Below are 22,551 nucleotides of genomic sequence, written 5' to 3'. Positions count from 1 at the left end.
AGCCCTGGCCAGTGGGGCTCAGTGGATAGAGTGTCGGCCTGCGAACTGAAGGGTCCCGGGTTCGATCCCGGTCAAGGGCATCTACTTAGGTTGCAGGCTCCTCCCTGGCCCATGTGCAGGAGGCAACCAATCAACGTGTTCCTCTCACATCAATGTTTTTCTCTGGCTCTCCCTCTCTCTTCCACTCTCTCTAAAAACCAATGGAAATATACCCTTGGGTGAGGATTAAAAAAAAAAAAAGAAGAAAGAAATAAAATAAAAATGGAAAAGGGGACATTGTTCTCATTAGATAGGATGGACCTGCCGCCCCCCGTGCCGCCATCGGTTGCTCCCTGGCCTGGGCGGCCCGGGTGGGCTCCGTCGACGTTGACCATCGGCTCTCCGAAGCTCCCGAGCCCCCCACCCCCACCCCCCGCCGAGACCTCGGCTGCGGTCGGACCGGGGGAAGGGCCATCCGTCACCGTGGCTGCCTGGAGACGGTATTTTTAAACCGCCAGAGCCTCCTCGCAGCTCCCGAAGCCAGGTGGGCCCAGGCAGGACGCCCTCCTCGAGGTGCTGAGACCCCCGCCCCACGCATCACCGTCCGGGGGAGATGGGAGAAGGTCAGCGAGAAGGGCCGCCGCCCCGGGGGACCAGCGACGGTGCTGGCGCGGGCATGCCCAACCAGAAGAGCAGAGTGGATTGTTGAAGCCCAACAGACTGAGCCAGCCCGGTCGCGTGGCTCAGGGGGGAGCGTCGACCTGGGAACCAGAAGGTCACGGTTCGATTCCCAGCGAGGGGCACATGCCCGGGTTTTTGAGTTCAATCCTTAGTGGGGGGCGTGCAGGAGGAGGCAGATCAATGATTCTCTCTCATCATTGGTGTTTCTCTCTGTCTCTCTTGCTCTCTCATCATGGGTGTCTCTCTGTCTCTCTCCTTTTTTTCTCTCTGGAATCAATACAAATATTGATACATTAAAACAAAACAAACCACAGATAGGTTCCAGAGACTCTGTTTACTAGGATGAGAGCATCCACCAATAGGGGTGTTCCTAACCATAGCCTAGAGGAGCATTTCGTAAGCACCAGGGTGCCGTCACCATCATCATCATCATCATCACCACCACCATCATCACCACCATCACTACCACAATCATCCTCGCGGTGATAATTAGGCAGGTGTGCCAAACAGCCTCCCTGGGCCTCAGCAGTGGCTGCTGAAAACGCACCATTCGCCGGGTCCCTTATGCCTCTTGCAGAGGGTCACGTTCGATGTGAGATCAAAGGGATTTACACGCTAACATCACTGCTTCGTCTGCTTGGTGAATTCCCACCCGTCCCAGGAGAAACCTGGGAGTAACAGAGCCTTCCTCTCCTTTGAGGGAATAGACCTCACGTTCTAATACCCCGCAAACTCGTTGTTTCTTTTGTTTTTGGTGAATATGTTCTTATTGATGTCAGAGAGGAAGGAAGAGAGAATCAGGGACCGGCTGCCTCCTGCGTGCCCCACATTGGAAATGGAGCCCACCGCAACCCGGGCCCCGGCCCTAACAGGGATTTGAACTATGACTTCCTGGTTCCTAGGTCAACAGGCAACCACGGAACCACGCCGGCCAGGCACCTGGGCCTCACTTAACGTTACAGTGTGTGGCTTCCCTCGGATTATTCTTCAGAATCCCTCAGCTCCTTCCTTTAGGAGCGGCTCCCGGGAGAGTCTAACCCTTCGTTGTCAGGTGGGCGCTGTCAGTACCACCTTTGCCACCGTGTAGACACGGGCCAGGCCCACCTCGGAGCGGGGAGCCCCGGTCCCACCCGAGATCATCACCGGAAGGTCTTCCTGCACGTGCGGCTCTCCCAGACCCTGCTCTGTAGCGGGAGCAGAGACCCCCAGCCCCGGCCAGGAGGTGGCTCAGGCCATCGTGCACAGCGAGGCGCAGAGACAACCGGCCAGGGGCTTGGTCGGTTGGGTCATCATTCGTCCCAACCCATCGAGGGTCCAGGTTTCCGGTTCCACCCCCAGTCGGGGCCCAGACACGGGTCACCCAGCGAATGCATGCATGCGTGCATGAGGACCCCCACCAATCGACGCTTCCCAAGTCAATTAGCAACAGGACGACGGGGGAGCCGAGGCCTCGCGCCGCCTCGGGGAGGGCGATCTCACGGAACGCCCGGCTCCGGCTCCCACGATGCCCAAAGGGGGGACGACCCTCCCTGCAGGTCCCGCCCTCCGCCTCCTGCGGGGCCCAGCCGCGCCGCGCCAATTTCCGTCTCTGTTTAAAACAACGTTTTAATCCTCCAGGAAATATCGCATTTTCTCCGGAAATTGCTGTGCAGGTTGCTCATAAATTGAATCTTTCAAGCAGCCCCGGGAATCGCAGGGGACCCAACGTTCACGTTGAGTGGATTTCTGTCAGAAATTTGTTGAGACGGCAATTAGCTGGCGGTCAAGTCCGCTCGGGGCAGCCTCGGCCTCGTCACACGATATCGATGTGTTTTTTTGTTTTTTTTTCCCTTCGTGACAAAGAAATTGATCTTTAGATACACTTGCGCGTTTAAAGAAATAATAAAAATCCACCGGCCCGCAATCGGCAGGTTCCGGTAACAGAGTAAACACAGCAGTTTACGTGTGAGTGTTGAGAAGGGAGACTCGAGGGTGAGGTATCGTCTCTGTCATTGTCGAGGATGGCTGAGAGCCACTGAAACCCTTCCCTTCTAATATCATTTACCCGCGTTTGATGTCATCTATCCACTTCCACCAAGCATCCTTCTGGCCGACCGGCAAGCCCGCCATTTAAAGGGACCCCAAGAAAACTGGCATTTCCTAAAGCTGATGGCGACAGTTTTCAGCCTACGGGGCAGATTATCATCGAAACACCAACATTTCTCATCTGAGCAGCAGCCACCTCAGAAAAAGTCCGCGCTGCTGGTGTGGCTCGGCGATTGAGCGTTGGCCCGGGAAGCAGGAGGTCACAGTTGGATTCTCCGTCAGGGCACATGCCCGGGTTGGGGCCGATGGATGTTTACCTCTCTCTCTCTCTCCTCTCCCTTCCTCTCTCTCTCTTACAACAATCAATAAAAACATATTTTTAAAGACTCAAAAAAAAAAAAAGAGTTCCAAGGATTAAAGCTAAGAGAGACCAATCTGGTCCTACCGGTGTGGCTCAGTAGTTGAGCATCGATCCAGGAACCAGGAGGTCACAGTTGGATTCCCAGTTGGGGCACAGGACCGAGTTACGGGCTCCATCCCCAGTGTGGGGCGTGCAGGAGGCGGCCCATCGATGATGTTCTCTCTCATTCATGTTTCTCTCTCTGTGTGTCCTTCCTCCCTCCCTCCCTCTCTCTCTCTCTCAAAAACCAATAAACACTATTTGTAACCAGTGCGATCACCCCGTGGCCTCCATCACCCATCTCTGTCCCTTTCGGACAAGCTGGAGATCCAGGCCCATCGGCGTCCTGGCTGCCCCGGGGCCTCCCCCCCCCACCCCCGATGGGCCCGCCACCTCCCCCCTCTCCTCTCGTCTGCGGGAAGGGAATCCGTTTACTCTGTGGAAACGGGGCCTCGTCGTCGTCACCAAAGCGGCAGCTGCCTCTGTCCTGCGGGAAGCGTGCTCACACGCCACCGCCATCCTGATCCGCGGCAACAATGGAGCCCAAGAAGCAATTACATGCCGGCTGCCTCCCCGTGCGCGTGCGGGCGTCACGCCTGCGTGGGGGAGCCCGAGTGCTTTTAGGTTTTGGAATCCCCCCCCCCCTGGCCCCAGTCGTGCTTCTGATGTCTTCATTGCGCACATATTCCTTTTTTATTTTTTCCAATCGCTTCCTCAGTGGTCTCGAATTTGCAGCCAACAAATCTTACGCAAAACAGCTAGACACGTCTTCCTAAAACGAGGGAGCTCTCGTCGGTGAGCTCCCTCCCCTGGGCTGTCAGCAGGACCCCGTGCCGCCTGCACGTCACAGCCCTGTGCTGAAAGGGCGTCGCAGAGCCGCCGGCCGGTGTGGCTCCGTGGACGAGGGTCGACCGAGGAGCCAGGAGGTCACGGTTTGATTCCTGGTCGGGGCACAGGCCCGGGTTGTAGACTACCCTTTGACTCAGGACCCGGTGCTATTTATTAACACAGTTTGTCCTAAGGCAAGGTGGAGATAATGCCCTTCAAAGGGTAAGGTTTACGGGCGGCATGGTCAGTTTGGGGAATAGCCTGCAGCTGTTCAGGTGTTTGGCCAAAGGGAGGCTCTAACGGGCAGATCTAAGACGCCCTGAGCCCTCTGGCAGCGAACGATAACATTACAATCTTTAGGTCTGGGGGAATGTCCTGTACAGGTCTTTGGGATATGCTTTGGAGCCATCCCAGCAAGCCCTGCTGACATGCTGGAATTAGCTTCGGGCAGATGCTCTCATCATTGAAGTTTCTCTCTCTCTTCCTCTCCCTTCCTCTCTGAAATCAGTAATATATATATATATATATATATATATATATATATATATATATATATTTATATTTATATTTATATTTAAGGCAAGAATCAGCACTGGGCCAGAGCTAGAAACCAAATAAGAAAACAAGTTGGAAAACCTCTGCTCTGGGCAGCCTCCACCTGTGCAAACCCACAAACAAGCGTTACATAACGTGTACGTTCTGCCAAGATGGCAAGAAGCTTCTTTGTACCCAGAGGGACAGTATGTGCGCGCTCTGGGCCCTGCTCTCCGGGCTCAGCACGTTCTGAAGGTCACCGCCAATCCGCGTCAGAGCTCTCCTTCCTTTCCTTTCATCGTGCACTTTGTCGGTTTGTTGCTGTTGTTTATTCAACACTATTGTTGGACTCGGGTTATTTTAAAATATATTTTTATTGATGTCGGAGAGGAAGGGAGAGGTAGAGAGAGAGAAACATCCGTGATGAGAGAGAGTCACGGATCGGCTGCCTCCTGCACACCCCGCACTGGGGATCGAGCCTACAACAGGGGTGTGTGCCCTTGACCGGGAATCGAATCATGACCTCCTGGGTCCTAGGTCTACACTCAGCCACGGAGCCTCGTGGGCCGGGCTCCTGCCTTTCCTTGGATCCAGCTCTGGAGTCTGACAAGCAGAACCAGCACCGCCTGCCCTCGTCAGCACTGCGGCCAGCTCCCGGGAGGTGTCCCGTCAGCAGTCCCGTCAGGGAACCGTCTCCCGAAACATCAGTGCCTGGCAGCGCGTGAGCCAGGAATTGCATTTTCTTTTCTTTTTTAAATCCTCCCCCGAGGATATTTTCCCACTGGTTTTCAGAGAGAACGGAAGGGAGAGGGGGAGACCGAGAGAGACACGGATGTGAGAGAGACACGTCGACCGGTTGCCTCCTGGCCCTCCTTTCTGTCTGAACATGCCCTTGGCGGGAATCGGACCCAGCCAGTGCTCTGGTCTCGGAGCCCGCCGCCCGCCAGGGCCCGGGGGTGTCTGTAACCGCTGCAGGCAGCGCAGTGCCTCTGGCTGCCTCCACCCCAGGGGACTCCGCTGGAGGGAGGACTCACAGGGCTTTCGTTGGCATTTTCCCGAGGGCGGGCATTTGCCATTTCCCGGGCAGATGGCATCGGAGGTGCGGATGGGATTGGCGTTCTGAGGCCTCCCCCTGGGACCCAGGTCCTCCCTCGGGGGTCCAGAGCGAGTTTGGGTAACAGCTTGGGGATATCAAGCCGAGAGAACGTATTCCACATAAAAAACAAAACAACTGTCAGCTATAAACACCCAATAATCAAAGACAGACAGACAGAAAGGGGGAGGGACAAAGAAAGGAAAAGGAAGGAAGGCTTTCCCAGTCTTGTCCTGGCCAGTAGCTCAGTAGTTTGGACCAGCTCCCCTACACCAAAAGGTGGCCTGTTTGACTCCTGGTCAGGGCACACACCTGGGTTGCGGGTTCGATCTATTGATCTCTGTGGGAGATAACCAAGCAGCGATTCTCTCATTGATGTTTCTCTCTCCCCCCCTTTCCTGTCTCTCTGAAAATCAATAAAAGCATATTCTTGGATGAGGATTTAGAAGAAAAAAAAAAATTTTCTCAGCCCAGCTGGCGTGGTTCAGTGGATAGAGCATTGGCCTGCAGACTGAAGGGTCCCAGGTTCAATTCCGGTCAAGGGCATGTACTTCGGTTGCTGGCACATCCCAAATAGGGGGTGTGCAGGAGGCAGCTGATGGATGTTTCTCTCTCATTGATGTTTCTGGCTCTCTATGTAAAAAAATCAATAAAATATATTTTTTTTTAAAAGAAGAACAAGGAAAGAAGGAGCACCAACACCAGCTTTTTAAACACACTCTGAGCCTTTCTTCCAGATCTGGAAGAACATACAGGATTTAGTTGGTATTTTAGAAAGAGGACGTGCCCCATGCTCCGCATTCATTCTTCCTCTTCCTTCTTGCCAGTCCCGTGAGGGTCGTCTTTCCCCCTCGCCATCCTCGGCCTCATCTAGCGGCGCTCCTTCTATGCTGTCCCAGCCCCCAGCAGCCCAAGCTCTTAAAATAGCAGTGGCCTCAGCGCTCCCATCCATCCCCCTGACGTGCCTCAGGAAGGACTCTCTGAGTAATTGTCTCCTCACTGGGTACCAGGTCCCCAGTGGTTATGAATATGCATTCACTCTCTACGAAAAGCTGCAATTCCATTAAAACACACACACAAAAAAAAAAAAAAAAACCCTCACCATCTCACAGACAGACAGTATATTCTGAGGATCATGGCCAGGTTGAGGGGGGAAAAAGTCTAGATTATGAGGTGTTGGCAAAGTTTAGACATTGGCACGGGTAGCAGATTGATCTATTGCCAATTGATGTTTCTCTCTTGCTCCCTCTCTCTGTCTCTCTCATTATAGACACTAGTCTATAATGTTTTCTTCCCCAAAGAAGTTTTTTTAAAAAAGCACACACATACACACACAAAACAAAAAACAAAACCCAGTCATTCATTCTGGACACGAAGCTGCTGCGTCTGGGGGTAAAAATCAGCACATTTTTAAAGTCCCCGGCCTCTAGTGAAGATCATAATTCCAAAATCAGCCCCAGGGACCTGCTTTTCTATTAACTCAACATCTACCATAGAGCTGGGGGCGGGGGCGGCGGGGACGGCTTCCATGTTTGCGTTTATCAAGCCCCCGGAGCACGGTGCCTTCGGCGTCTGCCACGCCGTGATCAATGAATTTGGAAAATGCAACCGAAAGCTCCTCGGAGGACGAGCCCGCGGTATTTCTGATTGTACGCGGCGGGCTGTGTGTGTGTCAGCAATAACGTGGGGGGGGGGGGGGGATTTTTTTTTTAAATCTAATATTTGGCGTGAGATGAACTGGGGGAGGACGCGAGCGCCCTTGACCCGGTAAATATTTTGTTCTCCTCGGACCAGCCGAGGTGCAGGGGCATTGAACAGGTTATCCTTGGCACACCCTGGATGGCCGACCTGCTGTCTGAAAGGACATCCTGCATTTTCCCGTCTCCGTGTGGAGGTGGATGATGCAAGGAGCTGGAAATGGTGTTATTGCTCCCACCGTGGGACAAGGAGGAAAAAAAAAAAAAAAGGAAAAAAAAGGCTGAAAAACTTCAAATGAAGAACTCCTTTTTTCATTTGATCCGAAGGAGAGAGATGCGGTCTCCGAGGAAACAATTAGCGCGGAATCTGTGAAAGGTCAGCAACCAGCAGGCCGGCCGACCCCGGGCGCCCGTGGGACGGACTGAGCATTTTTAACAAGTTGCTCAGGCCAAGCGGGGGCTGCAGAGAAGGCGGACGCTGAAGGCACCGTGCTCCAGGGGTTCGATAAACGCAAACGTGGACGCGGTCCCCGCCGCCCCCTCACCACCCAGCTCTGTGGTAGATGTTAACAGAAAAGCAGGTCCCTGGGGCTGATTTCCCCACCCCCTTGGGGGGCTGCAGAACTGGGGGGGGGCTGGACCCTTGTTGGAGACTGAGCCCCAGCACAGAGCGGGTGACAGTGGCTGGAGGGGCGATCATAGTAGCCAGGTAAGGGCCCCTGGAGAAAGTCATTTACAAGGACCGCTGCAAATACGGAGCAGGAAGGATAGACTGAAGCGTTGGTGGTACCAGGAAGGAAAAAAAAAATGGGTTGGATACAGCCTGGTCTCTATAGAACGGAATGCAAACTGGATCTACCATAGAAGTGAGACACATCGATGAGTGCCTCTGACCAGGGACATGGAGGGACCTGCACCCCAGGTGTGTGCCCTCGACTGGGAATCAAATCCTTCACATTTCAGTGATGCTCTAACCGCCGGGCACACTGGCCTGTGGGTCATTGGTTGATTCTGTTGTTGTTTTAATTCTCACCCAGGGATATTTTTTTCCCCCATAGGTTTTTAGAGAGAGGGACAAGGACGGGGAGAGATAGACAAAGAGAAACATCGATGTGAGAGAGACACAGAGACAGGTTGCCCCTTGCACACCCTGCAGCAGGGCTGTGGGTAGAGCCTGCAGCTGAAGTGCATGCAACGGAGGCACGTGCCCTTTCCTGGAATCGAACCCGGGACCCTGCAGTCCGAAGGCTGGTGCTCTCTCCACGGAGCCACACCTGCCAGGGGTCACCGGCTGATTCTTGTGGACACCCTGACCCGACCGAGGCTCGAACCCGCAGCCTCGGCGAATCAGGATGAGGCTCTAACCGACGGAGCTGCGAGGCCAGGGCCCACAATGGCCTTTTGGGTGTTTCCGGAGCGCACCTCAAGGCGGGCACAGAGCTCCCCCGCCCACCCTCCGGGCACTGCCAGCCTCCCCCAGGCCTGTCGGGACCAGCGAGTTCCCGCCCATCCGCTCCCCCTGCCAACCCTGGGAGCCGGGGGTCCGTGTAAGCCTAGCAAGCCGTCTCCATGACAACGGGACCTACCACGGGGCCCTACAGCGGGGCCCTGCGCTCCCCACCCTTGCCCCGCGATGAATAATTGACTATCCAGCGGGCGAAGCACTCCCTGCGTGCTCACCGAGAGGACCTGCGTGCCGCGCGGGCACCTGCCCCTGATTCAGACCGATTCCCACCACCGCTGATGGCAGCACTGGCACAGGAGGTGGGGGAGGGAACGGGAGGGGGTGGCCGGGCCCGGGTGGCTCGGTGGGTGAGTGTCGCCTAAGGAACCAGGACGTGCCCAGGCGGGAGGAGGGCCTGCAGGAGGCAGCCGATCCATGAGTCTCTCTCATCATGGATATTTCTCTCTCTCTCTCTCTCTCTCTCTCTCTCTCTCTCTCTCTCTCTCTCTCTCTCTCTCTCTCTCTCTCTCTCCCTTTTGTTTTAAAAACAAAACAAAACACTTCCCATGACATTTTTCTGGGAGAAAAAGACTGAGAAGATGGTCTTGGTGAGTTTCGGACCCCGGCACCCACAGAGGAAGTCATGCCCACCGTGTAACCCAGGGGTGAGGTGGACGAGGGACACAGTGAGGTTCAGGTAGTTGTTCTGAGTGCCCATGTTAGGCCGACTCCACCGGCCATCTGGTTCTGGGGTTGCAGAAATGGGGGTGTTCTATCACAACCACTCCTTTGGGCTTCTAAGGAGCAAGGAGCCCAGTGCGGGGGGTGGCTCAGTGGTTGAGCGGCAACTCAAGAACCAACAGGTCACTGGAGCGAATCCCTGTCGGGGTTGGGGGCTCAGTCTCCAGTAGGAGCAATGCAGGCGGCCACTGACTGGCTCTCCCTCTCTCTCTCTCTCTCTCTCTCTCTCTCTCTCTCTCTCTCTCTCTCCCCCCCCCCTGTCTCCTCTCTCTAAAATCTATAGGCATCCCTGGCTTACATGGCTCTATTGGTTGGGCACAGAAAGGTCACGGGTCGGGGCACATCCCGGGTTGTGGGCTCCATCCCTAAGGTGGTGAATGCAGGAGGCTGCCGACGAGGGCTTCTCTCTTGTCACGGATGCTTCTGTCTTTCTCTCCTTCTCCCTTCCCCCACCTCCCCCCTCTCTCTCTCAAAAACCAATAAAAACATATAAAAAATGTTTAAAAGATGAAACCAGCAAGCCGATCCTCAGGTGAGGGTTTAAAACGCATTATAAATGTCGGGCGTGTAGCTAGACATGCAAGTCTAATGAGGCGCATTAATAAATAAATACATGAGCACCGTTCTGTCTTGTGAACTGCGGACCACTCCGGAATGTTAAATGCGTCTCCCGCCCGGGTTTATCGCTGCGCCTTCGACGCGGAGGGCCTGGGGAGGGCGGGCCTTCAGGAGAGCGGGGTTCCGTGTCTCCCCGTGGTGTGGTCCCTGACGGTACCCCGATGGGTTCCCCGGACACCCTGGCCGTTCATGCGAGGGATATCCCACCCCGTGTTTCTCCCTGCCGGTCCGGAGACACTACATGAGAAACAATTCAGATGAAAGGGGTCCCACAACCAAATATAAGATTATATGGAATGGACACTGTAACTGGGGGGAAAAATTTTTTTTTTCTTCAATTACAAAAAAAAAAGAACCTGCCCTCACTGGTGTGGCTCCGTGAATAGAGCGTTGGCCTGCGGACTGAAGGGTCCCAAGTTCGATTCCGGTCAAGGGCATGTACCTTGGTTGCGGGCTCATCCCCGGTGGGGGGTGTGCAGGAGGCAGCTGATGGATGTGTCTCTCTCTAATATCGATGTTTCTAACTCTCCCTCCCTCTCCCTTTCTCTCTGTAAAAAAAAAAAAATCAATAATATATATATATATATATATATATATATATTTTTTTTTTTTTTTTTTTTTTTTTTTTAAAGAACCTAATGCGCCCCTCCACCCCACCCCACCCCCAACTCCCCCAAATCCCCCTCTCGGTTTTTAATGGAATGTCTTTCTCATTTTCATTGCCAGCGCGCGTATTGTTATTCCCATGGCGGACAGCAACTTGGGAGCCATAAATAATGTCACCATCTCTCCGATAATGCCGGTTATTGAGTCCGATGCCTGAGGAAGGCACATTTCTCTAATGACTTTGCCGATTGGATCTGAGGCCCGGGAGCGGCAGAGTTCCCTGTGATTGTCAGTGTGCGGGCCATTACATCCACTTGAGTCTCGGCATTAGGCAGAGTGGGCTGGAGTGACAGGGAAATTGCCTGGGGCCGTGGACAGCAGGGGCGGCGCGGTTAAAGCTCAGGTTTTAATCCTTTTAATATTCATCAGGCGTGCGTCGTGTTCCAACGCCTCGCTTCCATGTTATTGCAGAAAGGAAAGAAAAAAAAAATCAACCGGTCCTAGGACCAGCTCCGTACAATCAGCCCTCCATCTCTCTCTCTCTCTCTCTTTTTTTTTCCTTCTTCTTTTAAGTTTTATTGTTTTAGACGTATGTTATGTATTCGTTTTTCAAATATGTTTTTTATTGATCTCAGAGAGGAAGGAAGAGGGAGAGAGAATTAGGAACATCCGTGAGGAGCGAGAATCATGGATCGGCTGCCTCCTGCATGCCCCTCCATCCGCTGGGGACTGAGCCTGAAACCCCGGGCATGTGTCCCTACTGGGAATCGAACCCGGGACCCTTCAATCCACAGGCCGGCGCTCTACCCACCGAGCCAGACCGGCTGGGGCTGAATCCACTTCTTCCGACTGGGTGACAAGGAGGTCCCCACCACCCTCACCTGTCTGGCTCAGCGGATAGAGCATCAGTCGGCCTGCGAACTGAAGGGTCCTGGGTTTGATTGAGGACAAGGGCATGTACCTTGGTTTTGGGCACATCCCCAATAGGGAGTGTGCAGGAGGCAGCTGATTGATATTTGATGTTTCACTCTCATCAATGTTTCTGACTCTCTGTCCCTCTCCCTTCCTCTCTGTAAAAGACCAAAAAATATATTTTTTTAAAAAGAAATTTTTAATAATAATAATAATAGTGTGAAATGATATGAAAAAATAGCAAAGTCTCAAAACATATCACAGAAAACTGAGATGCATCAATAGGTCACCATATACATGTATAGACTGTCCACAAGGCCCCTCAAACCCTAAGGCATGCAAAGCTGAATACCGCCTTCTCCAACTGCCCCCCTTACACATCAAACTGCCCCCCTGCGGGCATGTGCCCCACGCCGGGAACCACCGGCCTCTCCTATTGGAGGGAACCATGAGGAGCCCCGGGTGGTCCTGAAACGCCCACCTGGGCCAAGCTTGGGGACATGGGGGCCCCCGGGAGGAACAGTCTATTCAGCCTTGACATTGAGCCCCTTCCTTCTCGTCTCCTCACTGGGATTCGCTTGCCCACACGTGTCAGATGGCACCTCTCTCTCAGCTTTGCTGTCGGGTGGTGGGTTGTTGTTTTCATGTCAAATGATGACCCCAACCCCCTTCCCCCCATGAAGGACACCCAGGAGGTGGTCTCCCAGGCGCTGAGCAGGAAATTCTCCAGCTGGGAGGTCCCCGTCCCCCGTAAAACCAGTGCCAACCCCACCTGGCGTCAGCCCTAGATGGAAATAATTCCCCAGCCGGGCAGGGGAGGAGCACCTTCCGTGGGAAGCACTGGTCGTGTCGAGGGGGTTCTGGGTGCTGGCGTGACACACATGCTACCGCCCGGCCGGCGTGGCCCCGTGGCTGAGCGTCGACCCAGGAACTGGGAGGTGAGGGTTCGATTCCTGGCTCGGGAGGCGGCCGGTCCCTGATTCTCTCATCGCGGCTATCTCTGTCCCCCTCTCCTTCTCCCTTCCCCTCCCTGAAATCAATGAACACATTTCAGAAGCTACGGCAGGCGCACTGTGTCCCCAGGACATGTTCTCCAGCCCGTTCCGGGAGGAGAGGGATGGCGAGTGGCTCACAGTATAGACAGAGGCTCCTCTGCAGAGCCGGGGAGTGGATGGGGGGAGGGGGTCGGCGGGCGCGTGTCACAAACACTATTTTTCACCGAGGACTCGAGTGCTGTCCATCCCTGTGCGCGGGGCGTGACGGGGCCGGGCCCTCGAGCCGTCTCGAGTGCCGCGGACATAATGAGCCCCGTCTGTACACGCTGAGCCCCTCGGAGGCCCTTCGGGAAAGACAGGACCACTTGGGAAAAATTAACTTTTTTTTATTCCATTCAGTGGTGGAGAAAGAAATAGCAATGATATTCCAAATTCAACGCGTCTCTCCGCGCTCGAGAGGTCTGGGCGTGAGGGGGTGAGGGGGGGGACAGCCGCCCGGCGGGTACACGTCCAAGGTCCGGGTTCGGGGCAACCGGTCGACCGCGTGGGGACGAGGGGGTCGGCGTGACAGAGAACCCCGACCCGCCGGCCGACCCGGCCACCCCCTCCCGCTGCCGCGGCCGGGGCCCTGCGTCTTGGGGGGGATGGGGGCTGGGGGGGGGGGTGCATAAACATCAGTCCTTCCACATTTACAAAATGGAGAAGCTATAAAATAACCGGATTCGAAGAAAACGCGTTTTCTTCCGAAAATGGAGTAAAGCAAACACATACCCAAGGGTCTTAGAAAGTTGTGTGTGCGTGTGTGTGTGTGTGTGTGTGTGTGTGTTGTTGGCTGTTGTTTTTTGTGTTGTTTTTTACAGAATATATGTATGTATCTGTGTGTGCATGTGTGTGTGTGTCCGTGTGTAGTTATAAACACTATTTATAGTTCGAGCTATTATGTTGACTTCATCGCAGTGTCTATAAAGTTGTGGGTCCCCGTCCCCCACCCCGTCTTGGTGCCAAAAGCATATAAAAAAGCTCAAAAGCTACTAGGATGATAACCATGCAAATTTAGATCCAGAAAAAACCTTGGGAAGCCGACAGTCGGTCTTCTGAGCCCCGGGGCGGGGCAGGGGGTAGGGGGTATGAGGGGCCTCTGGCTTGGGTATTTGGATTCCTCGACTAACGCATCCAAGGTGTGTTTTTTGAGTCGCTGCTCTGCCAGAAAGGATGAATGTCATCGTTCTGAATAGCTGTGTCCATTGTACAACTGGGTCTTTGTCCGCATTCACTTGCATGGGTTTTTTGGGGGGAGGGGGTCCCTCCCCTTGTGGGGGGGTGGGGAGCTCCCTCCTTGAATGACTGGATGCAGAAAGGGATAAAGTCTGGAAAGGTCTGTTTCTAGGACGTGTCAACAACGATAAGGCCACTTAACTAGGTTTCTCCTCCCCGATCTGTTCAACATCTAAGCCCTCTCCCCTCCCCAATGTTACCCCTGGGGGAAAACACTGCCCCAGAGCAGCCACAGGCCAAGAAGTAAACGGGGGACCCCGCCTGGGGAGCAGGATGTGGGGGGAGAGGCGGAGGGAGGGGAGGAATGGAGGAGGGAGGGGGGGTTCCTTGCCTCTAGGGTGAGACTCTGTGGACAGTGGGTTCTGAGCCTTTCGAGACGCCCCCAGGTTAAAGGCTGGCCCAGCCGATGGGGCTCAGTGGTTGAGCCCCAACCTGTGAACCAGGAGGTCACAGGCTCGATTCCCGGTCAGGGCACAGGCCCAGGTTGTGGGCTGGATCCCCAGTGTGGGGTGAACAGGAGGCAGCCAATTCATGATTCTCTCTCATCATGGATGTTTCTCTCTCTCGCTCCCTCTCCTTCCCTCTCTGAAATCAGTATAAATATATTAAAAGAAAAAATAAAATCTAGTGACGATTGGCTCAAGATGAGCGCCCACACCCTACACCGCTTGGAAAGTGGTCCCTCTGTGTGAACCGAGAACAGTGGTACCAGTCTGACCGGCGTGGCTCAGTAGTTGAGCTTCAGCCTGTGAACCAGGAGGTCACAGGTTCGATTCCCGGTCGGGGCACAGGCCCGGGTTGCGGGCTCGATCCCCAGTGTGGGGCGTGCAGGAGGCAGCCGATCCATGATTCTCTCTCATCACGGATGTTTCTCCCTCTCCCTTCCTCTCTGACATCAATAAAAATTAAAATAAGTCACTGGCGAGTCCCTCGAGAGAAACATCACCGGGCACAGGGTCTGGGGAAAGTTGTGGAGGGAGGGGAGGGATGAAGGAGGGGAAAGGGCTGCACAAACAGTGGTCCTGCTTCTGGCACTGGTCCTGGGGCAGGACAGAGTGGGCGAGGCCTGAGTGGCATTTGGGGATAAAAGTCTCAATTTGGCGGTTCTTTTGACTGACTTGTCTGCCTTTCTTTTCTCTCTCTCTCTCTCTCTCTCTCTCTCTCTCTCTCTCTCTCTCTCTCTCCCCCTTTCTTCTCCAAATGCCTACCTTCCCTGTGACATCTGTGTGCCTGCGGCCGTCCTTCCCGTCTACAGAGCCTGTGATAGAAAGGTTGTTTACAAAAAATATATCATCTCTTTGTTTTTTCTTTAGAAAGATCTCATCTAAGTAGGAAGTTAAGGTCGCGTCTATGAAACCGGTGCACCTGGTCACGTGTCCATGCACTTTTTAAAAAGTCCCAGATACGGATGAGGCTGTGGATCTGATGGAGAGAGGGAGGTGTGTGTGTGTGCGCGCGTGTGTATGTGCGTGTGTGTGCGGGACCGGGGACTCTCCTTGGCCTCCAGCGGACGCCGGGCCAGCCGGGGGTCGGGTGTGCTGGGTGACGGGTGTCAGAGGCGGGGAGGAAGGCGTGAGGGCGCGTCTGGGTGTCTGACGCCGGACGGCAGGGCGTGTGAGCTCCCCTCGTACAGTCTGGGGGAAGGAAAGCAGTGCATCGTGGTGGAGAGGGCACGACACGGCATGCTGCCGCGGTAGCAAGCACAGAACACGGAACCGGGAAACTCTACAGAGAGATGCACGTTACACGGGTACAACCGGCACCGACACACGCGGACCCGCGGGACGGGGGGCGCCCGCCGGCCGGGGGGCTTTACCTTTGGAGGAACAGAGGTCCCGAGGCAGCCACACTTCCCCGGACGGGTCAGGCCCGGAGATCCAGAGACGGGGCGCGGGGGGCCGAGGGGGGCTGGGGGGGGAGTGTCCGAGGACTGTCCGTCGCCACCGAGTCCCACAAGCTAGTCCCTCCGAGCGAGCAGCAGAGTCCTGGACGAGGAGCAGCTGTCCGTCCATCTTTCCAGTCCGAACGGTGTCCCCGGAGAGGGAGGTCCCGGTGCTGGCATGGGGCCCGTCCGCCCGCGTGTCCGACGGCAGGCGTGCGAGCCCGCCTCGTCCACAACACGGGCACGGGGAACGCACACGTCCAGCCACAGACACCGACCGCCTTGGCCCGGGCCACGGTCAGCGCTGCCGGAGCCACGCCGAGTCCTCGGGCGCTGCCCGGGCCCCCCCGCAGCTGGAGCGTTTGTGTGTAGGTTTCTCGAACCCGAGGGTCACGAGAGACACGGGCAGGGGGTGACAGCACGGGGGCCCGCCCTCACTCTTGGGCACGGCAGTCAGACAACACTCGTCCCTCTGGCTGGTGACACGCACGCCGCCGCCTCGGCCTTCTCGAACGTGCATCCCGCGTGGAGTTTGTCCGTGTGCGTGTACGTGTCTCCCGCGTGGGAGACATAGACACGTACGTCCGAAGAGACACGTGTGTCTCATTATATATATATGCCGAGAAAGGTTTTATATATATATATATATATATATATATATATATATATATAAAACTGCATGTGTGTGTGTGTGTGTGCGTGTCGTCTGCGTGTGTGTGCGCGTGTGTGTGCGTGTGCAGGTAGAAAAGACTCGACAGGCAGAGGAGCGTTCCACTCAATGCTGTTTTGTTTCACGATGTCTCTGAGGGGGAGCCTGGGGCCCGGGGGGGAGGGGGACCCCGGCGGGCGCTCAGTTGACGTAGTAGAGCCAGTAGACCAGGTTGAAGAGCGAGAAGGTGAAGGGGAAGACGATGCGGGACCACCGGTCGATGGCGTTCACGTCGGTCAGGTCGGGGATCTTGATCTTGAGCTGGGAGGAGCGGCGGCGCAGGTGGGCCTTCTTGTGGGGGAGGCCGCGGTCCCCCAGGTGCCGGCCGGGCCCCTCCACGCCCCGGGGCGCGCTCTGCTTGCGGTACTGGATCCCTGAGCTGTCGAAGGACAGGGCGGCCGCCGAGTTCCGGGCGTCCCCGCCGACGCCGAGGCCGCCCGCCACCTCGTTCATCTCATTGTGCACCTCCAGCGCCGAGAGCAGGATGTTGCCGTGGGCGTCCACCTGGGGGGAGGGAGGGGGAGGCGCACGTCAGACGGCCTGCGGGCACCGGCGGGGAGCCCTGGTCTCCAGACGCAAACCCCGACCCAGTCCGGTCCCGTAGGTTATGGGGACAACAGGCGCATCTGTGCCGTCTCAGGGCAGCGGCCGGGAGCGCAGACCCGCCTGGCACAGGCCCCACAGGTCAGGCAGGGGTGAGCGCCAACCTATGACCCAGGCGGTCACGGTTCAATTCCCTGTCAGGGCACAAGCCCAGGGTGCAGCTGGATCTTCAGTGGGGGGCGTGTGGGAGGCAGCTGCTCCCAGTCCAGGGTCCCCCCGCCACCCGCCCTGGACCTCAGCTGATTGGGGCCGGTGGGGCCGGGGTGGGGCTGGGGGAGGGCCTACCCGGTTGCCCTCGCTCCTCGCCCGGTCGTGCTTGGCCTTGGCCGTCCGCTCGGCCAGCTTCTTCTGCCTCTGCGGGCCACGGCCAAAGAAGATGTAGTTGACGAAGGCGTACTCCAGCAGGGCCAGGAACACAAAGACGAAGCAGCCCATGAGGTACATGTCGATGGCTTTGACGTAGGGGATCTTGGGCAGCGTCTCGCGGAGGTGCGTGTTGATGGTGGTCATGGTGAGGACGGTGGTGATGCCTGCCAAGGACGCGGGGGGGGGGGGGGGGGGGTGTGAATGAGGGCCCGGAGCCTCGCCGGCCTCGTCCTCCCTCCTCCGCCTCCTCCTCCCCCCGCCTCACTTCCTTCTTGTTTGAAAAAAATAAAATAAAAAATTCTTACTGATTTCAGAGAGGAAGGGAGAGAGGGAAACATCGATCGGCTGCCTCCAGCACGCCCCATTCTGGGGATCAAGCATGCAACCTGGGCATGTGCCCTCACCGGGAGTCAAACCTGGGACCCTTCAGCCTGCAGCCCGATGCTCTATCCACTGGGCCACACCAGCCAGGGCTAAACATATTATTGATAACTCCACTTTCAGGAGACAAGGTCAGATATATATATCCACAACTGCATATATTATCTAGTTTGTTAAGAAACAACACCAGCTCAGTGGATAGAGCGTCAGTCTGCGGACTAAAGGGTCCCGGGTTTGATTCCAGTCAAGGGCATGTACATAGGGAGTGTGCAGGAGGCAGCTGGTCGATGTTTCTCTCTCGTCGGTGTTTCTAGCTCTCTTATCCCTCTCCCTTCCTCTCTGAAAAAAATCAATAAAAAATATTTTTTTTAAAAGAAACACACACCATGACCTTCTCGAATGTGCATTCTATCTAGTTTTTTCTACCTTCTCTCCCTCTCTCTCTCTCTCTCTCTCTCTCTCTCTCTCTCTCTCTCTCTCTCTCTGACACACACACACACACACACACACACACACACAGATAACATGTGCAGTTGTACATATATGTGACCTTGGACCATCGCAACTATATGTGACCTATAGATTCCGCTTCCAACAACCCCCCACCCCCAAAAAAAGAAGGGATTGGCTGGGATAACTGCTCTTCAGCTCTGTATCTACCTAAAGTGCGCTGGCATGCTTAGTTTGTCTGTGCAGTTTCGTAGTTCTTAGCCGAGGAGAGAGTAACCTCTCGGAAAAGGAAGTCTTCCTACTCCCGATATACAGTAGAGACAGTATTGGGACCTGCTCTGCCTGCTCGCCCGCTGATCACCGTCAGATCACCTGTGGCCGCGAGATCGCAGGGCGCTCTGGGGAATCGCTCAGCACCGAGTCCTATGTGCGTTCACGCTCATTAGATGGCGTAATCCCGATTACATGCAATGATAAATATTTGACTACTCTTCTCTGGCTTAAAGGAGAAGAGCGTCCAATTATAGCCATGTCTCCTTTCTGGACCACCGCATAACTCCGAGCAGGGGACGTTAATCCTCGCCGTAAAACAAGCGTCAGAAACAGCTCTATTATGCAAATCTCCGGCAAGCCTGTTTTCCCTTTCCCTGGCGTGCAGATTGACGTCGGAGCCCGATAATTAAATTAACACATCAAAGCAATCGCGCAGGAAACAATGGGCGCTTCAAGACAGTAATGGACGCCCAGCTGGTGTGACTCGGTGGCTGTGCATCGACCTACGAGCCCAGAGGTCTCTGTCGGGGCCCATGCCCAGGGCTGTGGGCTCCGTCCCCAGTGGGAGGCGTGCAGGAGGCGGCCGATCCATGATCCTCTCTCCTCCTGGATGTTTCTCTCTCTCTCTCTCCCTCTCCCTGAAGTCAATAAAAACATAGTTTTGTTTGTTTGTTTGTTTGTTTCAATATATTTTTATTGCGTTTTTACAGAGATGAAGGGAGAGGAATAGAGAGTTAGAAACATGGATGAGAGAGAAACATCCATCAGCTGCCTCCTACACACCGCCTACTGGGGATGTGCCCGCCACCAAAGTCCATGCCCTTGACCCGGAATCAAACTCGGGACCTTTCAGTCCGCAGGCCGACACTCTATCCACTGAGCAACACCGGTTTCGGCTAAAAACATAGTTTTTAATAAAGTGATGCCATAGACGAGACTGGTGTCAGGATGGCAAAACGTTGACTGCTGTTGACCTCTGGCCTTTGACCTCCCTAAGGCTGTAACAACACCCACCGTTCACACACATTTCAGATACGGTTTTAAAATGGCACCCACCTGGGCCGCTGGAAGCGGGCCACAGGGAAGAAGGGGGCACATGTAACATGGCCAGCAGCGCAGGATTATTTTTAAAACAAGCAAAGATAAATGGCGTAGCAGCGCGCCTACCCAGGGCCACTCGGGCGGCGGAGGCGTCGTAGTTGATCCAGAAGGACACCCACGACAGGATGGTGATGAGGATGGAGGGCATGTAGGTCTGCAGGATGAAGTAGCCGATGTTCCTCTTCAGCCGGAAGCTCAGGGACAGCCGGGGGTAGGCACCTGGGGAGCAGATGGGGGTCAGGCGGGCAGGGCCTGTGGCACAGGGCGCCCAGAGCTGGCTCCAACCCTGTGACCGCGTGCCTTCGAGAAGCCCAGGGACCCCAAGGGGACCCCCGGCCACGCCACGTGCTCCCATCTGCCTGACGGTGCTGGTGGAAGAATGGGGGAAGGGAAGGGAAGGGAGAGTCCCCCCTGCTCAGGCCTCTCCCCTTCCTCCCTGCCCCCAAGGACACGGCCGGTGCCCGGGCCGCCCACAGTGAGTTGCTTATGTCACCAAACATGGGTTTGCCCGGCCAGCGGGGCTCCATGGTTGAGTTCCGACCTATGAACCAGGAGGTCAGGGTTCGACTCCCTGTCAGGGCACAGGCCCAGGGTTGCAGGCTCGATCCCCAGTGTGGGGCAGGCAGGAGGCAGCCGATCCACGGTTCTCTCTCATCATGGATGCTTCTCTCTCTCTCTCTACCTTCCTCGCGGAGATCAATAAAAAAACGGTTTAAAAAGCGGGTTGACTGAATTCACCCGCCGCCTCCATAACCAGCCGCCAAGGAGAGTCTTCTACCCACCCAAGCTCTCCATCCTCTGGGAGACAGAGGGAAGGGCACCTCCCGGGTGAGGGATCTCTGGCCCCGCTGTTGTGGCCGACCCGGGGCCACACACAGGAGATTTCACAAGGAGACCAGCGGCCCTGGTCGGTCTGGCTCCCTGGATAGAGCGTTGGCCTGTGGACTGGACCGAAGGGTCCCAGGTTCGATTCTGGTCAAGGGCCCTGGTCAGGGCTCATGCAGGAGGCCACCAATCAATGTCTCTCTGTCTCTCTGTCTCTCTGTCTCTCTCTCTCTCTCTCTCGCTCTCTCTCGTTCTCGCTCTCTATTCCACGCTCGTAAAAGTCAATGGGGAAGTATCCTCGGGTGAGGACAGAGAAGTGACCGTGTGAACGAACAAGGAGAGCGGTGTCCGCGGGGGCCGGGGGTGGAGGGCGGGAGGCGGCGGGGGGGGGGGGGGGGACGCACCGGTGGCAAAGACCACGTTCCGGGAGACCAGCCGGTGCTCCACGATGGAGAACTGCGGCAGCTCGATGCGCTCCACGCCGGTCACTGCGAAGTCGCCGCCGCGCCAGTAGAACTCGATGTCGTCCGTGGTGTAGCCGTCTGCGGGGACAGAGGAGCGGGGCGGGGGCGTGAGGCGCGCGCGGCCCGCGGCGCTCCGGAGGCCGCCCCCGGCCGGGCCCGCGGCCGGGCTCCGGTCACACCACCAGCGGTGGGTCAGAAGCACGCGGCGTGAGACCGGAGGTCCAGGGGGAGAGCCAGGGAGGCCGGTGGGACCTAGGTGCTTCGCACGTGTCACATTCCTCCCGGACAGAATAGGAGGACTCGAGCAAAAGGGTTCACGTGAGGTTTTAACGTGTGTAAGTCAGGCCGTCTGAGCGAATGAAGAAGGGAATTTAGCATAAGCAGCTTGTCACATCAGTTTTTCACCAGGGTCAGCGTGCTTCCGGACGGGTACAAGCTCTGTGTATGTATTTTTCCCACACGCCCCCACCCCCTGTGTTCACGTGAGCACTCTCGAGTTGGAAAAAAAAAAGACAGGAGAGCAGTGGCCCCTCCAGAGTTCATGAAAGAGGTCCTGGGGGGGAGGGGAGGCCTGTGCTGTCCTCAGAGGGCTGGGGGAGGGGAGGAGGGTGAGGCGGGGTGCTGATTAGGGAGCGGAATGCCCTCAGGGCAAGTGGGGTGCACACACCATCCCCCCATCCTCCTGTGTGGAGCCGCTGTGGCCCTCGGCTCAGGCGAGCGATTCCTCGAGGGCACACAGCCGTCCAGGGCTGAAACCAGTACCTCTCCCACCGACCTCTGACCTCTGGGTAAGCAGCCATCTGCTCTGAGGGGCCTCGCTCTTCCCACCACCCCTCCCCCGCCCCCAGCGGGCAGGGGCCCTGTCCCCGCCCCAGCGACCTCTCCTCTTTGTCCTGCCTCCCTCCCAGCTGGTAACCCTGCAGGGCTGGGCGGCATCCAGCTGCCTGGGGCCAGGGCCTTGTGCAGAGACCGCCCCGCCCCCACCTCCCCTCCTGTCCGCCGCTGATCCCAAGCAGCATCCTTTTCCCCATCCTGTTCCCCTGCAGGCTTTGTTTTACCTCGAAAAGAAAATGGATTCAGGGCCTGCAAGCTCTGCGAGACATGGCTCCGCCCATGCGGCGGGTTCACACCCCTCCCCCCCCCCCCCCCCCCCCCCCCCCCCCCCGCGCGCCACCCCACCTCCGTGGCAGCAGCCCTCACCCCCTGCAGCCCCCCTCGCCGCTCCCCGGCAGCCCCAGGGACCCTCGGAGCCCCAGCCCCAGCCGGTCCCTCCGAGGTCTATGTTTTTACGTAATTCACTCTATTCGTCTTCTCCACAGTGTGCGCTTGGTGTCTGAGACATCCAGAACCATTCTGGCCGTTTTTCAACAGCTTTGCCTAACGGCGCAGTGCGTTCTCACGCGTGCCCTCTGCAGAGACGTCACAATTACACATACAGCCCGACGCACACAGCGCTGGCCAGCTCCCAGCCTCGCCACGGACACGGCCGCGGGGGGCTAAGCCCCGCAGCCAAGGGGGTTCAGAAAGTCTCCTTCCCGTTTGGCGTCGCCCCGTCTTTAGGGGCTGAAGTCAGCGGTGGGTGAGGAGCTTGGAGAATCTCAGCTCTCCCGTCCCACCCTATTTCTGTTCTTTTATTTTTTTTTTCAAAATACATTTTTTATTGATCTCA

General features: G+C 56.3%; 1 protein-coding gene across 3 annotated transcripts in view; it reads right to left on the bottom strand.

Annotated features, from left to right (window-relative positions):
- Positions 1 to 3,549: 3,549 nt before the first annotated feature.
- The window catches only part of GABRB3 (gamma-aminobutyric acid type A receptor subunit beta3), a 41,361-nt gene continuing 22,359 nt past the window's right edge, over positions 3,550 to 22,551 (bottom strand). For 2 of the 3 annotated variants that reach the window (XM_036440190.2, XM_045582474.1), the window contains exons 6-10: positions 20,823 to 20,960; positions 19,660 to 19,812; positions 17,308 to 17,552; positions 16,553 to 16,923; positions 16,386 to 16,483 (exon numbers count right to left, since the gene is read on the bottom strand). In XM_036440190.2, the coding sequence (XP_036296083.1) occupies positions 16,561 to 16,923; positions 17,308 to 17,552; positions 19,660 to 19,812; positions 20,823 to 20,960 (899 nt within the window). In that variant the 3' untranslated portion in view covers positions 16,386 to 16,483; positions 16,553 to 16,560. Of the gene's footprint in view, positions 3,562 to 9,615; positions 9,621 to 16,385; positions 16,484 to 16,548; positions 16,924 to 17,307; positions 17,553 to 19,659; positions 19,813 to 20,822; positions 20,961 to 22,551 lie in introns of those variants that run through there. The other variant, XM_036440189.2, reaches the window with a different exon arrangement.

Source organism: Pipistrellus kuhlii, unplaced genomic scaffold (assembly GCF_014108245.1).
Source record: "Pipistrellus kuhlii isolate mPipKuh1 unplaced genomic scaffold, mPipKuh1.p scaffold_m20_p_165, whole genome shotgun sequence".
Taxonomy (NCBI): Eukaryota; Metazoa; Chordata; class Mammalia; order Chiroptera; family Vespertilionidae; genus Pipistrellus; species Pipistrellus kuhlii.
This window is presented reverse-complemented; position numbering and strand designations above follow the sequence as displayed.